We start from the raw sequence: 15,226 nt of genomic DNA on the forward strand, positions 1-15,226 counted from the left end.
TCGTTTGCTGAAATGTTAGTTTAAAATTGCCCCGGTAGACCACTTTAGACTTCAGAAAAGCTACGGATGACAAATGCAGTCCTTGTATTTCTGGAATGAGTGACATGGTTCACAGAAAATGCACTTATTTCATTTTCTCTCATGGGAGAATGTCCATAGGCTATCGTTATATAAGGAAAGGGAAAAATGACGACGCTTGTAGGCAAGTAAAGTTTGTAAAAATATATTTTTTTAAATACCATAGTGTCAAGTAAGTAGAAAACTTTTAAAGATAGTTATCCAGAATGGGGTCTCGCATGGATTCACATGCTCCTGAATAGTCCCCGTCAGGCCGGGAATCCTCAGTAAAAGAAAAAGCTGTTTCACTTATAAACTGTATTTCTCCTATGAACCAATCGCTGCGCTCTGGGTCATGCTGCTCCCAGCCAGTGACTGCCATTGCCCTAAGCCCCTCTGGCAGCCATTTTCAGATTTTTACATCGCCCCAGTGTTTGAGTCTGCGTGTTGGAGTTTTTTTTTGTGCTTTTTTGTTAAATTCCTATTTTTGTTTGATAGAGCACACAGGCTCGATCGTTTCTTCATTAGACTAACAGGGATCCTTTTGTCAGCACCTTTCTTCTGCCCTCATGGGCAGGATCTGGTTCAGGGGGCCCTGATGGCATCCAGTGTCTCTTCCTCCCAGGCGGGTGGCTTCGGCCAAGCCAGTGGAAAATACCCCGGTAAAGAGTATGCTGTCAAGGATACAAAAGGTGGTGCATGGGGCGGGTGGAAGTGCTCCACGGCATGTATATTCTGACGAGGACATGTTTTCCGTCCATACGGTCCAGGAGGATGTTTGGGGCTATGACAGGAAAGTCGCGGAGGGGGCGAGGACTTAGGCACTGGGCCCAGCAAGCCTGCTCCCCCCTACACCGCAAAGAGATTTGTCGCAGTACATATTTTCAACTCTCCACATGCTGGTGTCTGATACTGGTCCCACCAACGCCAAAGCAAAGGATGCAGTATCCTATCCCACCTCACCAACCGCCACACGTGCCCCTCCTCCTTTCCCCCCTGCCCCCCTAGGGATACAGGAACTGACACGGTGACACCACTCTGCCCCCGCCGGCCCCCGGACGTAGTAGGTTAATTCCACTCCATGGTCACCCGCACGTCAGAACTATTCCAGCTCATGACTGAGGAGACGAAGGAGGGTTTTCTGTATTAACGCCAGGAGGCAAAATGGAAGAGCATTCTGACGGTGCCCCTCCAGGACAAAGGCCCCAGCGAAAGACTGGCTGGAGAAGAAATACAGGAGCTGGATTCCGCACCAAGTGTCTATGGTCACAGCCATATCCAGAGTCTGTCCCGGGCCTCCCGCCCCCCCCTTCCCATATCAGCCCACCCTCGTCCGCAATCCTTGCCACCACCCTCTCCAAACACCAAGCCAGGGGTGCACGATGGCGAGCAACCCACCCTAAGACCACGCATCCCATGAACCCCACCGCCTACCTGCCAGCAGTGCCCACTGTGCCCACTCCCGCCCTCCTTACTATCATATCTAGCACACCCGACCCTCCATTCGCCCAACACCCTCCTTGCCCCCATACCCCTACCACTTTCACCGGCCGACCGCACCATTTCCCATCCCTAAAAACTGCACGCCTTGCACTAGCAAGAACCGAAGCCGCTTCCCTCTCCCCCTCTGACCCCCCTACCCTCTCTCACACACCAGTTACAGCAAAGAAACTAAAGAGGAAACGTTCCTGGTCCCCCTCAACCTCTCAGCTCTCGTCGCCTCCCCTATCTCGACCCTGCACCTCTCTCCCACACTCTCCTCCTTCCCCCGTGGCCTCTCCTTTCCTGAAACCCCTCTCCCTCGATTTCTCCTCGACTGCAACTGAAACTCCCAACCGCCCACTCCCCTTCCTCAAATCCCCCACCCCGAACCCGATCAACCTATCACAAGCAACTACCAACCACGCCCGAAGCCTAAATACTTCTTTGCTCGCCCACTTTTCCCTAGCATCACCAACCTTAACCCCCTCCCTCCAGCCTCTCCGCCCCCCCCACCCAAGCACCAAACCCAACCCTGCCTGCAGATGTAAACTGTATCCTTTTTAACGCGCGATCTGTAGCTAAAAACAGACACTGCATCTTTGACTTCCTCACCTCTGTCAAACCGGACCTAGTTTTCATCACTGAAACCTGGTTCTCTGATGACTTCGGCCCAATCGCTAATGAAGCCTTTCCACCTGACTATTGCCTCATCCCACTGAACCGTCCGTCCAGAGGAGGGGGGATAGCATTCGTCTTCAAATCTCACTTCTGTGCCACAATCATGGACAACCAAACCTCCATTCCATCCTGTGAATCGCTCCTCGTCAAACTATCCCTCTCCCCGTCGCTCTCACACAGCTTCCTAATAATCTACAGGCCTCCTGGCTACGATAGACATTTCGCAAACAACCTTTGTGACTCCATCGCCTCCCTCCAAATCAATCATCCCAACCTCACCCTCCTTGGAGACTTCAACATATGGCTCGACAACCCCACCAACCCTATGACCCACGCCCTTGTTGACGGTCTAGATGCAATTAACCTCCAACCCCACATAAACGGCCCGACTCACTTTAAAGGACACACTCTCGATGCCATCTTTAGCTCCAATACCCTGATTCACCTAAAGCCCCCCACCCCTATCATCTGGTCCGATCATTTTATTCTCTCGTTCACCATCCACTCTCCCAGCCCCCTTCCCATACGCACATCTGAGCCTCCGAACCTACGCAAGTGCTGGAAAAAACTAAAAATCACCCCAGACCTAGCCGAGGCACTCCTCCAGTCTGGACCACCTACCTACCGTCCCCACAACCATCTAACGCCTGAAACCTTTGACTCATGGCTCAATGCATCTCTGACACGACTCACTCCCCTGTGCAAACCATCATCCCGCCTTGGCCCTTTTCCCAGATGGTTCACTCCTGAGTTAAAAACCACTAAACGGCATTACAAATACCTTGAACGCAATTGGCGGAAAGAGAAAACCCAAGAGAGCAAGACCACATTGGCCCGACAATTGTATCAGTACAAGGCCGAAATCCGGAAAGCAAAAAAAGCCCACTACAACACCCGAATCCTAAACTCCAAAAACCCAAGCAAAGAACTCCACAAAATCATCTCAGAATTCACCAATCCAGCTTGTAACACAACCATCCCGACCCCGTCACAATCACTGTGTGATTCACTCTCCCTCCACTTTTACACCACGGCTATTGAAAGGACTAAAACTCTAAAACACCAAATTGGCTCTCCTACAACCAACTGACACTCCGCCGCCCGCACCGGCCAGCCCCTCACCTGCGACCTCAACGCAACCAACGTTCGAATCCTTTAGTCCATTATCACCAGAGCAATTTCTCAAACTTCTATCTGCCCGCAAACCATCTGGATCACCACTAGATCCTTGCCCAGCCAAAACTCTTAAAGGAATTTTTGCCTCCACCTGCGCAGGGGAGCACGCAAGATCTATCATAAACAACTCCCTCTCCTCCGGTATATTTCCCGAGGCATTCAAAATGGTATACGTCAAACCTCTAATAAAAAAATCTTCGCTCGACCCTCTCGAGGTCAAAAACTACCGCCCAATCTCAAACACCAGGTTCCTTGCCAAACTCATTGACCGAACCGCCTACTCCCAACTAAATGCCTTTGTCGAAGGCAATAACCTCCTAGACCCTGCTCAATCAGGTTTCAGATCACGTCACGGAACCGAAACCACCCTAACGTCGATCTGGGACGACCTCAAAATGACAGCAGACGCCGCAGGATGCGCAGCACTAATCCTCCTTGACCTATCCGCTGCCTTTGACACGATCAATCACTCAATCCTCCTAGACCGCCTCCACTCCCTAGGAATCCGTGGAACCGCTCTTAAATGGATAGCCTCTTTCCTCAAAGACAGGCACCAAATAACTACACTCTCCAGCTTTACCTCCCAAGCTCGACCAGTCGACACGGGAGTCCCTCAAGGAGCATGTCTATCTGCCCTGCTGTTCAATCTCTAACTGATCACCCTCCCGCCAATAATTCGCTCACACAACATCATATGTTACAACTACGCCGACGACACCCAACTAATCTTAAAATTCCTGAACTCGAAACCCAACTCCCGACCCGACCTGGCAGCCTGCCTCCTTAACATTGACCGCTGGATGACCCAAAGCCACCTCCTGCTAAACCCCGCCAAAACAGAAATCATGGTGTGCGGCAACTCCGATCTTCTTCCGCACCCTCTTCCCTGGCCACCCGCCATGGGCAACTCACCGACACCCTCCAACACAGTGAAAAATCTTGGATGCACCCTAGACTCCGGCCTAACACTCTCGCGCCAAGTCAATAATGTCTCAAAGTCCTGCCACTACCACCTTAAAACCCTCAGGCGCATCTTTCCATACCTCTCATTTCCGAACAGAGTCTCTGCCGTCCAATCAATCGTTATATCCAGACTGGACTACGGAAACCCCCTATACCTCGGAATCCATGCCTACCAGCTGAATAAACTCCAAAGAGCACAAAACGCGGCAGCCAAAATGCTGCTTGCGCTAGGTCCAAGAGACCACGTATCCCCAGCCCTCAAGACACTGCACTGGCTTCCAGTAGCCCGTAGGGTAGCTTTCAAAACCTTATGCCTCACCCATCGAGCACTGCATAAAACTGGACCTCAATATCTTCAAGAAAAACTAATACCATATCATCCCTCTCGCACCCTAAGATCAAGCTCAGCCGGCCTCCTAACTATTCCTAAGACAAACTCAATCAGGATAGGCGGAACATCATTCTCAGCCCAAGCTCCAACCCTGTGGAACTCGCTCCCACCCCACATCCGCCTAACTGAGGACTTAACGTCCTTCCGCAAACTACTGAAAACCTGGCTCTTCCCCTAAAACCAACCGGCTTCCAAACTAGCACCATCACACCGACCTATCGAGGGGAAGAGTGTTGAGGGCGGATGTGTGTTGAGGGCGGATGTGTGTTGAGGGCGGATGTGTGTTGAGGGCGGATGTGTGTCGAGGGCGGATGAGTGTCGAGGGCGGATGAGTGTCGAGGGCGGATGAGTGTCGAGGGCGGATGAGTGTCGAGGGCGGATGAGTGTCGAGGGCGGATGAGTGTCGAGGGCGGATGAGTGTCGAGGGCGGATGAGTGTTGAGAGCGGATGAGTGTCGAGGGCGGATGAGTGTCGAGGGCGGATGAGTGTCGAGGGCGGATGAGTGTCGAGAGCGGATGAGTGTCGAGAGCGGATGAGTGTCGGGAGCGGATGAGTGTCGAGGGCGGATGAGTGTCGAGGGCGGATGAGTGTCGAGGGCGGATGAGTGTTGAGGGCGGATGAGTGTTGAGGGCGGATGAGTGTTGAGGGCGGATGCGTGTTGAGGGCGCATGCGTGTTGAGGGCGCATGAGTGTTGAGGGCGCATGAGTGTTGAGGGCGCATGAGTGTTGAGGGCGCATGAGTGTTGAGGGCCCATGAGTATTGAGGGCGGCCGGGTGTGGAGGGCGGCCGGGTGTGGAGGGCGGCCGGGTGTGGATGGCGGCCGGGTGTAGAGGGCGGCCGGGTGTGGAGGGCGGCCGGGTGTAGTGAGTGAAGACATGTGTGGAGAGAAGACGTGTGTGAGAGAAGACTTGTGTGGCGAGAGGACGTGTGTAGCGAGAGGACGTGTGTAGCGAGAGGACGTGTTGTGGCGAGAGGACGTGTTGTGGCGAGAGGACGTGTTGTGGCGAGAGGACGTGTTGTGGCGAGAGGACGTGTGTGGCGTGAGGACGTGTGTGGCGTGAGGACGTGTGTGGCGAAAGGACATGTGTAGCGAGAGGACGTGTGTGGCGAGAGGACGGGTGGAGGGCCGACGAATGTGCAGAACGGACGAATTGCTTAACTGCATGACGTCCATATTATACCTAGAATGCATGGATCCTTTAAAAGATCATACCTCATATCACTCCCCACGCTTACTCTCTCCTTACACCACCACCCAACTAGAACACAGAGATACTATGACACCATTCGGTATAACTGTTCTCATATCAACATCTGACGCCGCTCACTCCACATCACTCTATGTAATCACTGCTGGCCTCGCACCCCCAGCCAGGCGTTCTCCTCAGGCCTTACGCTGCCACTCTCGGTCTGGATAATTCCTGCCAGATTCGAACACATACTCCTGACCTCTCAGCCACCACACCTACCGCTATGAAGCAGCTTCCACAGGAATTTTCGCACCAGATGCGCACTCGCACCTATTGGACCCTCTCTCCTCCCTCTACTGACAAGAACTTCGGTTCCCAAGGGTGTTCAACCTACCAGCGCCTTCAGACCATACCAATGGTATATAAGGCGCTATATAAGTGCAAAATAACATAACATAACATATACAAAAGCTAGTGAGGCAGCCACGTTGGGTGGAAAAGGAAATATGCAGACTGGGAGATATAGTGGATAATAAAGAGATAACCCATTGCGAACAATGCAGGAAAGAAATATGGACTGGGCCAGGAAGAATTCTTCACAAACATGAGACTAAAACACACTGTACAAGCTCAATTTGAAGGGGAATTGGACTTCCCCCGAACACCCCCCATCCCCTGGATATTAATCTATTCAGGGAGAAAGGAGAGGGGAAAGGGATAACAACACTATATCAAGTCATAAATAAACCCCCCCCCCCATGTCAGACCTGAAAGGGAGATGGGAAAGAGACCCAGGAACAATAGAGGAGGAAAAATTGATAGAAGCGCTAGTGGCTTCAATAGAGGTTAATGTATACCATTCCAGAGATAGACTGCATAAAATGGGTAGAGTAACGCATGGCTGGTGTCTCAAATGTGGAAGGGAAGTAGGAACATTCCTAAAATGATGTTACTGCATATAAGAGGGGAGTTTGAAGGAAGTAGAGTGGAAGAGACACCGATACACATACCATCGACGGTGATGAAAAGGGACCTAGTGGCAAAATGGGGGACATAGGAAATGCCCACTTTGGGGACCTGAGAGATTGGAATGGACCATTGCAGCAGAATGGAGGAGACCACGTACATGAATAGGGGGGGGCATGAGGAAGTATCAGAAGATATGGGGGAAATGGGACATGGATGCCTGAGAGAAGGGGCACATCGTTACGAGATACTACAGGAGTGGGGAGGCAAGGGATAAGAGGGCAAGGGAAGGAAGAGGGTAAAATGAGGGAGAGTAAGGAGGAATGGGACAGGACGAATGGTCAACCCTAACAAAAATGTGTATTTGAACAAGGATATGAGGAATAATGTTGGAATATGGAAAAAACTTAATAAAAACTGGTTTATAAAAAATAATCATTGTCAATTAGTAATTCATGTGTGTTAGATTTATGATGTTAAGAGTTATTGAGAGGGAACCACTACAGGTGTTATATGTAAGATATGTTATGAGAGTTATTATAATAATCAGACATATAATATGTGTCTATTGTTTGTTTAAATCTATTTTTAAGAGAAACATTATGAAGCAGAGAGAGCGCATCCTTAGTACATTTGAGCATCTGAAGCAGTTTCTGGAGAAGGAGAAACAGCAGCTGCTCAGCAAACTGGAGAAGGAGCAAGAGGAGAAGATGAAGAAGATTCAGGAGACACTGACCCGACTGGAGGAGCAACAAAGCACCCACAGGGGCCTGATCACAGAGCTGCAGAGGAAGTGCCAGCAGCAGGACGTGGATCTACTCAAGGTGAGAGGGGATCAGAAACCCATAGAACTAGGGCAGCAATCCACCCACAGGGGCCTGATCACAGAGCTGCAGAGGAAGTGGCAGCAACAGGATGTGGATCTACTGAAGGTGAGAGGGAATCAGAAACCTATAGAACTAGATCAGCAATCCACTGCCAGGGACCTGATCTCAGAGATAGAACGGTGGTTTCAGCAGGACAGGGAGTAACTACAAATCCCCCTTGCTCCCAAAGGTACAGAGAAAGGAAACCTGGAAATGGTGGCCTACATGAACTGCCTTTCCCTTCTGTGAAGAAACAGGATGAAGCATTTGTAAAAATGTATAAGCAAAATAGTTCTAAAATCAAAAATAGAAAATCACCATTTAGAACTAACTTTGCTGTTTGGGACTCCAAGTCCCATAATCCTAAGAGTACTGGGATGAAGAAGATGGCTGAAGAGCAATGCAGACCTGAAGGTCAGGCAATTAGGCTTAACAGCACACCTGAAGGAGGATGAGAGGCTTAAAAAGCTCCCTCTTGTGCAGGCCATTAGTCGTGGTTGTGGCTGGAGGGGCAGTAGCAGTTGTAGTAGCAGAAGCAGCTGGGGCAGGAGAAAGTGGCAGAGGAAAGCACGTTGCTGGCAGAATCCACAGAAGTGTGAGGAAAGAAAGGACACCAGGATTTTTTCAGCTACTATTCCTGAGTCCTTTCGCCCCAATGCCTGGATTGCAGAGGTTGCACAGCTGGAAGCCTAAGATTTGAAAGCTTTCCCCCATGTGAACCTGATTTGAGAGATTTCGCAGCAAGAAGCATGCAGCAGACAGTGCCTGAAGGCTGACATGCTCCAGGGGGTCATGGAGAGCGAACTCTGCGCCTCTGTGGTGGGACCGAAGGCAGCTTGCAGAGGGAAGTGTGCCGGTCGAGAAAACCAATGTAGTAGGAGTCCAGCAGCCAGTGACAGGGGCCCGAGAAGCCGGTGAGTGTGTCTGCGCGTTCTCAAGCCTTCAGGCATTGTCAGGCAGGCAACTGTAACCAGTTGCTTTCACTTGCGAGGGAGTGAAATTGACTGAAGCTGACCGGATTGTGTCAGACAATGGGAGTGCAACAATTGTACCACTTGCATATAGACGAATACGCTGTGGAAGGAGGTGTTGAACCTTATAAAAACTGCTTTAACCAAGTTAATAATAGTTGCGTGTGCCTAAAAGTGATTTTAACACAAAGACCAAGCATGAGTAAAGTCACAATAACAATGTATCCTGTGAAACTGAGTGTTAAACCTCAATATTGTGACCCAAAGAAAACAAGCATTACAATAAGCCAAGAGTTGGATAATCTTTGCCCTCAGCCAAAAGAAGCTAAAGTAAAGGTTTCTTTGAGAATAACTGTTGCTAGAAGAGGAAATGAGGCTAATATAATATCTTTAAAGGTAGAGCTTGTAAATGAATGACCATAGTGTGAACGGAACAGCAACTAGTCATGAACTAACATTGTCAAAGCGAATAGAGGTTGAATTGAAAGTACTTGGTTTGTGGCTTAACAAAAAGGCAAGAGTGGTTGAAAAGTGGCCCTATAAGAAAGTTGATGTTCAGGAGATAGAGACATTGCTTGCTGTAGGGGAGGCATGGTATCACAAGTATGACACTGGCATAATGGGTACAATTTGTAAAACCATTATTGAAATGGTTGGGGTCGGAGAAACTCCTAGTCTGCCCTATAACTAAGATGGGAGACGTCTCGACCATCAAATAATTAATAACGCAGTCCTAGTGGAGTCTGTCAAATCAAAATGGCCTATGTTAACAAAACCTAATGCCTGCCCTATTCTTTGTACAAAAGTGTAAAAAGAAGAAATGTATGCGAAAGGAAAATCAATGTTGAAATATGTAAGTGTGGTTGAACAAGCTCTCCTCCCCATGTTAAACCTCACGGAATAAGGCTGTCCCTGTAGGCAGGATGACACACCCTGGCTCAGCTTTTATCACAATAAACAGTTCACCACATCGATCGAGGCCCGCCTGGCCTTCCAGATTTATGTCTCTTTTCTTTGGCTTCAAAACAAGGTTTCATCAAAAACAGTTCCAGAAGGTCCCCCTCTGCCGGGATCAGAACTCACAAAAAATAAAGTTCAACACAAAGAAGTAAGAGGCTCCTTTCCCCAAGCTTGTCTCACTTTGGGTCTTCCTATGTCAGGCTTGGACCCCTCAACATATATAATTCAATGCGAACAAGCAAGGAGGCTCCCTTCCCCAAGCTTGTCTCACTTCGGGTCTCCCTCTGTCGGGCTCAGACCCCTTTTCAGAATATAGTTCCACACAAACAAGCAATGGGGTTCCCTTCCCCATGCTTGTCTTACTTTGGGTCTCCCTCTGTCGGGCTCGGACTCCTTTTCAGAATGTCTCTTCAATTCAAGCAAGTCGAAGACTTTCGATTGTGCGATGGATTTAACTATGACCTTCGCAGGACCACTTCGACTAAATGTTCACAGTTCAACTTTCACTTTCCCCCCTTTCTCTGGGAGTTCTTCTTTATTTCACTTTTGCTGATCATACGCTTATGTTTCAAACAGTTCACTTGTAACAGAGACTTTCGAGTGGGCCACTTCCTTTCACCAGACCACTCCGTTCCTTAGTATCGCTGTCTTTGTAGCTACTTGTTCACTTTAAAGTTCATTCAGAGGTCTGCGTTTCATTCACACACGCGTGGCCTCCACTTGTGGTAAATGTTGCCACTTCAAAAACCTCTAACACACACAGCAGTCTTTCAGATCGCTTTCCGAACTCACCGGCTGTGTGCGTCTCTTCTGAGTGGGTCTCTGGCAGCCTCGGAACACAATGCAATCTTCACTTGTGGGATCTGGCCTTCTCCACGTGTTGTCCGCGGCCTGTCGCCAGCAATGACCTCTGGTAAGGAACTCTTGGGGTTTCCAACCCGCTGCTTCCGTCCCTCGGTCGGTCGTTCTGCTCCAGTCGGCTTGCCTTCTTCCCAGAAGCCCTGCTCGTACTCGTATTCCGCCTTGCTCAGAGTGTGTCTTTGGGTGCTGCCTATTATTCATGTGAGGAGAGCTAATAGGTATCAGGTGTATGCACTTGGTATCGAGTGCCTGACTTTGCCTGACCCGATTAGCGGGACGGGTCCAGTATGATGTGTGTAAGTGGATGTTATTACTGCCAGTCACCCTCTGTCCAGTGTTTTTGTAAAAAGGGGGGCGGGGGAGTTGGGACCTGGAGCATCCTAAAACATAGGATGGGTTGGAAGTGGAAGTCCTGGTATAAAGTGACCCAGGCAGAAGTGAAAGTGGAAGTCCTGGTATAAAGTGACTCAGGCAGAAGTGAAGTCCTGGTATAAAGTGGCCCAGGCAGAAGTGGAGGTCCTGGTATAAAGTGACCCATGCAGAAGTGGAAGTGGATGTCCTAGTATAAAGTGACCCGGGCAGAAGTGGAAGTGGAAATCCTGGCATAAAGTGACCCAGACAGAAGTGGAAGTGGAAGTCCTGGTATAAAGTGACCCAGGCAGAAGTGGAAGTGGAAGTCCTGGTATAAAGTGACCCAGGCAGAGGTGGAAGTGGAAGTCCTGGTATAAAGTGACCCAGGCAGAAGTGGAAGTGGAAGTCCTGCTATAAAGTGACCCAGGCAGAAGTGGGAGTCCTGGTATAAAGTGACCCAGGAAGAAGTGGAATTGGAAGTCCTGGTATAAAGTGACCCAGGCAGAGGTGGAAGTGGAAGTCCTGGTATAAAGTGACCCAGGCAGAGGTGGAAGTGGAAGTCCTGGTATAAAGTGACCCAGGCAGAAGTGGAAGTGGAAGTGGAAGTCCTGCTATAAAGTGACCCAGGCAGAAGTGGAAGTGGAAGTCCTGGTATAAAGTGACCCAGGCAGAAGTGGGAGTCCTGGTATAAGGTGACCCAGGCAGAAGTGGAAGTGGAAGTCCTGGTATAAAGTGACCCAGGCAGAAGTGGAAGTGGAAGTCCTGGTATAAAGTGACCCAGGAAGAAGTGGAATTGGAAGTCCTGGTATAAAGTGACCCAGGCAGAAGTGGAAGTCCTGGTATAAAGTGACCCAGGCAGAAGTGGAAGTCCTGGTATAAAGTGACCCAGGCAGAAGTGGAAGTCCTGGTATAAAGTGACCTAGGCAGAAGTGGAAGTGGAAGTCCTGGTATAAAGTGACCCAGGAAGAAGTGGAATTGGAAGTCCTGGTATAAAGTGACCCAGACAGAAGTGGAAGTGGAATAGGGATGTAACGGTATTACGGTATACCGTTAAAGATAACGTGAACCACTTAATTGAACAATAATAACCGTCACATTGTTTATACCGTTCATACCGTTAAGTGTGCTTTTCAATCTGATTTGGAAAGGCTGCAGTAAGCAAGCGCTGTGCAGTCTTGGTCTTGCAGTGTTGGATATGCCGTCTGCCAAGTAGTTTCAGTTGGAGCAATTTTTAAATGCCATTCCATAAACCACACGTGCCTGACACAAAATCAATATGTTAGCAATAGGAAGAATAAATACAGTGCCAAGAAGGAAAAGGGTTTATTTTGGGTTGGCGGCTTTGAGGTTTATATATTTATAATGGCTAAAGTTTTCTAAACATATGACAATGGGGGATTTCCCTGGTTCCATCATTGAATTTACATATAATAAGTCACACTGCGAAATTTACTCATCTCTGTGGGTATTCCCTGCTGCCATACCAAGGTGTAACATGTCCGTGATTACTGAACACCAATTGGCCCGCAAGTAAACTAAAGGCTGTAACGTAAAGAGAGAGTGCGTGTTTGTGTGTATGCGCACAAGCGTGTACTACCATCAGACTCCATTGATCTGTGGCATGCAGGTTATCAAAATGGCAACATGTTCGTCTTCACCAGTAGCCAGTGGGGGGGCTAAAAGCCTAAATGACCACTTAAGAAAAGCCATTCAGTTTGCTTTGCCAGTCGCAGCAGGGCTCCCCCCACCCCTCCTCCTCTCCACACATGTGTTTGAGTTTGGTGGAAGCAAGGGGTGGCATTTCAGTGGAAAGTATATTGAAAAGCCCAATTCTGGCCCTGGGTGCCTGGTTTTGTTTGTGATGAAAAATCTGACAATGTATGACCTTTTAGAAAATATTTGTTAAGATTAGTTAACTCCACCTGCTATACCGCGATAACCATGATATACCGTCATTTGGCAAGAAGGTTATTGTACCGTCATAAAACTAATACCGTGACACCCCTAAAGTGGAAGTCCTGGTATAAAGTGACCCTGGCAGAAGTGGGAGTCCTGGTATAAAGTGACCCAGGTCGAAGTGGAAGTCCTGGTATAAAGTGACCCGGGCAGAAGTGGAAGTGGAAGTCCTGGTATAAGGTGACCCAGGCAGAAGTGGAAGTGGAAGTCCTGGTATAAGGTGACCCAGGCAGAAGTGGAAGTGGAAGTCCTGGTATAAGGTGACCCAGGCAGAAGTGGAAGTGGAAGTCCTGGTATAAGGTGACCCAGGCAGAAGTGGAAGTGGAAGTCCTGGTATAAGGTGACCCAGGCAGAAGTGGAAGTCCTGGTATAAAGTGACCCAGGCAGAAGTGGAAGTGGAAGTCCTGGTATAAAGTGACCCAGGCAGAAGTTGCAGTCCTGGTATAAAGTAACCCAGGCAGAAGTGGAAGTGGAAGTCCTGGTATAAAGTGACCCAGGCAGAAGTGGAAGTGGAAGTCCTGGTATAAGGTGACCCAGGCAGAAGTGGAAGTGGAAGTCCTGGTATAAAGTGACCCAGGCAGAAGTTGCAGTCCTGGTATAAAGTAACCCAGGCAGAAGTGGAAGTGGAAGTCCTGGTATAAAGTGACCCAGGCAGAAGTGGAAGTGGAAGTCCTGGTATAAGGTGACCCAGGCAGAAGTGGAAGTGGAAGTCCTGGTATAAAGTAACCCAGGCAGAAGTGGAAGTGGAAGTCCTGGTATAAAGTGACCCAGGCAGAAGTGGAAGTGGAAGTCCTGGTATAAAGTGACCCAGGCAGAAGTGGAAGTGGAAGTCCTGGTATAAAGTGACCCAGGCAGAGGTGGAATTGGAAGTCCTGGTATAAGGTGACCCAGGCAGAAGTGGAAGTGGAAGTCCTGGTATAAGGTGACCCAGGCAGAAGTGGAAGTGGAAGTCCTGGTATAAGGTGACCCAGGCAGAAGTGGAAGTGGAAGTCCTGGTATAAGGTGACCCAGGCAGAAGTGGAAGTCCTGGTATAAAGTGACCCAGGCAGAAGTGGAAGTGGAAGTCCTGGTATAAGGTGACCCAGGCAGAAGTGGAAGTGGAAGTCCTGGTATAAGGTGACCCAGGCAGAAGTGGAAGTCCTGGTATAAAGTGACCCAGGCAGAAGTGGAAGTGGAAGTCCTGGTATAAAGTGACCCAGGCAGAAGTGGAAGTCCTGGTATAAAGTGACCCAGGTGGAAGTGGAAGTCCTGGTATAAAGTGACCCGGGCAGAAGTTGAATGTACTGTGAAGGAAGCAGGTGTTGCTCACGGTGTTAGGAGAGAAACACTGTGACTTTATCCTGACAAAGAAGTGGTTGTGTTTCATGGTGCTGAGAGAGAAGCACTGTGATGAGAGTTCAACTAAACTGTGTTTTGGGAATCAACTAAGTTGTGACGGAAAACATCCTAACCGAAAATCTATTGGTACTGTTTAAGGAACTTTGACTTGTGCATTTCCTGGAGGAAAAGGATCTTTTCTGTGTTGAACTGTGGAGTGTTGGAAGTTTTTCTTATCAAACTGACTTGGCCGAAAACTGTGTTGGAACTTTGTTTCAAACCTGGGTTTTCTTGTTGTTTTGAGTTATTCAACGGAACTAACCTTGACTTAAAACCTGGGGAAGGGGAATTCGCTGAGGTTACAATCAAAGACTTGAATGTGTTGCTAATACAAGTATTGCCATATGTTTTCTTGTTTATGTTTATGTATAAGTCTGAGGGCCAGAAATGTTATGCTAGAGTGTTTTCCTTAGTTTATGTAGGCAGAGAAATTCCTGTTATAGTAGGGCAAGTGAGGCGTTGGTTTCACTTTTGATTTAATATAACGGCATTGTTTGAAAAATGATCTAAATGTTGTCCACCTCACATTTCTGACCCCTCACACTACCTAAACAAAACGGAACCCCTACAAAAAACAGATCAGCCCTTTGTTTCCATAGCATCTGGTAGAGAAGGAGATCATGTCTCTAAATCCACTATCTCAAAATGGATAGTCAGATGCACCCAAGTTTGCTACTCACTATCTAAAAAATGCTTACCTTTCACACAGAGAGCCCACTCTACTTGAGGCACAGGGGCTACTCTAGCTTTCATTGCAAATGTTCCATTAGATGCAATTTGCAAAGCTGCTACTTGGAGTTCCATTCACACATTCACACAACACTACTGCTTAGACACACACCCTAAAGCAGATTCACAGGTGGGTCAAGAGGTATTAAGACATCTATTTGCCACTGTACCTTCACACAACCCACCTCGTACAGGTACTGCTCACTAATGATTATAAGCAGATCCACAAGCCTCAGAAGGCATACATTACT

General features: G+C 48.7%; 1 protein-coding gene across 4 annotated transcripts in view; it reads left to right on the top strand.

Annotated features, from left to right (window-relative positions):
* LOC138521878 (E3 ubiquitin-protein ligase TRIM39-like) overlaps positions 1–15,226 on the top strand; it is a 164,476-nt gene that overhangs the window by 35,463 nt on the left and 113,787 nt on the right. For 3 of the 4 annotated variants that reach the window (XM_069635037.1, XM_069635040.1, XM_069635039.1), the window contains exon 3: positions 7,498–7,728. The exons of the other annotated variant lie outside the window; for it this stretch is intronic. In XM_069635037.1, coding sequence (XP_069491138.1) covers positions 7,498–7,728 — 231 coding nt within the window. The remainder of the gene's footprint in view (positions 1–7,497; positions 7,729–15,226) is intronic. 4 annotated transcript variants of the gene reach the window in all.

The sequence above is a fragment of the Ambystoma mexicanum genome, chromosome 13 (assembly GCF_040938575.1).
Source record: "Ambystoma mexicanum isolate Mex_15411 chromosome 13, UKY_AmexF1_1, whole genome shotgun sequence".
Classification (NCBI taxonomy): Eukaryota; Metazoa; Chordata; class Amphibia; order Caudata; family Ambystomatidae; genus Ambystoma; species Ambystoma mexicanum.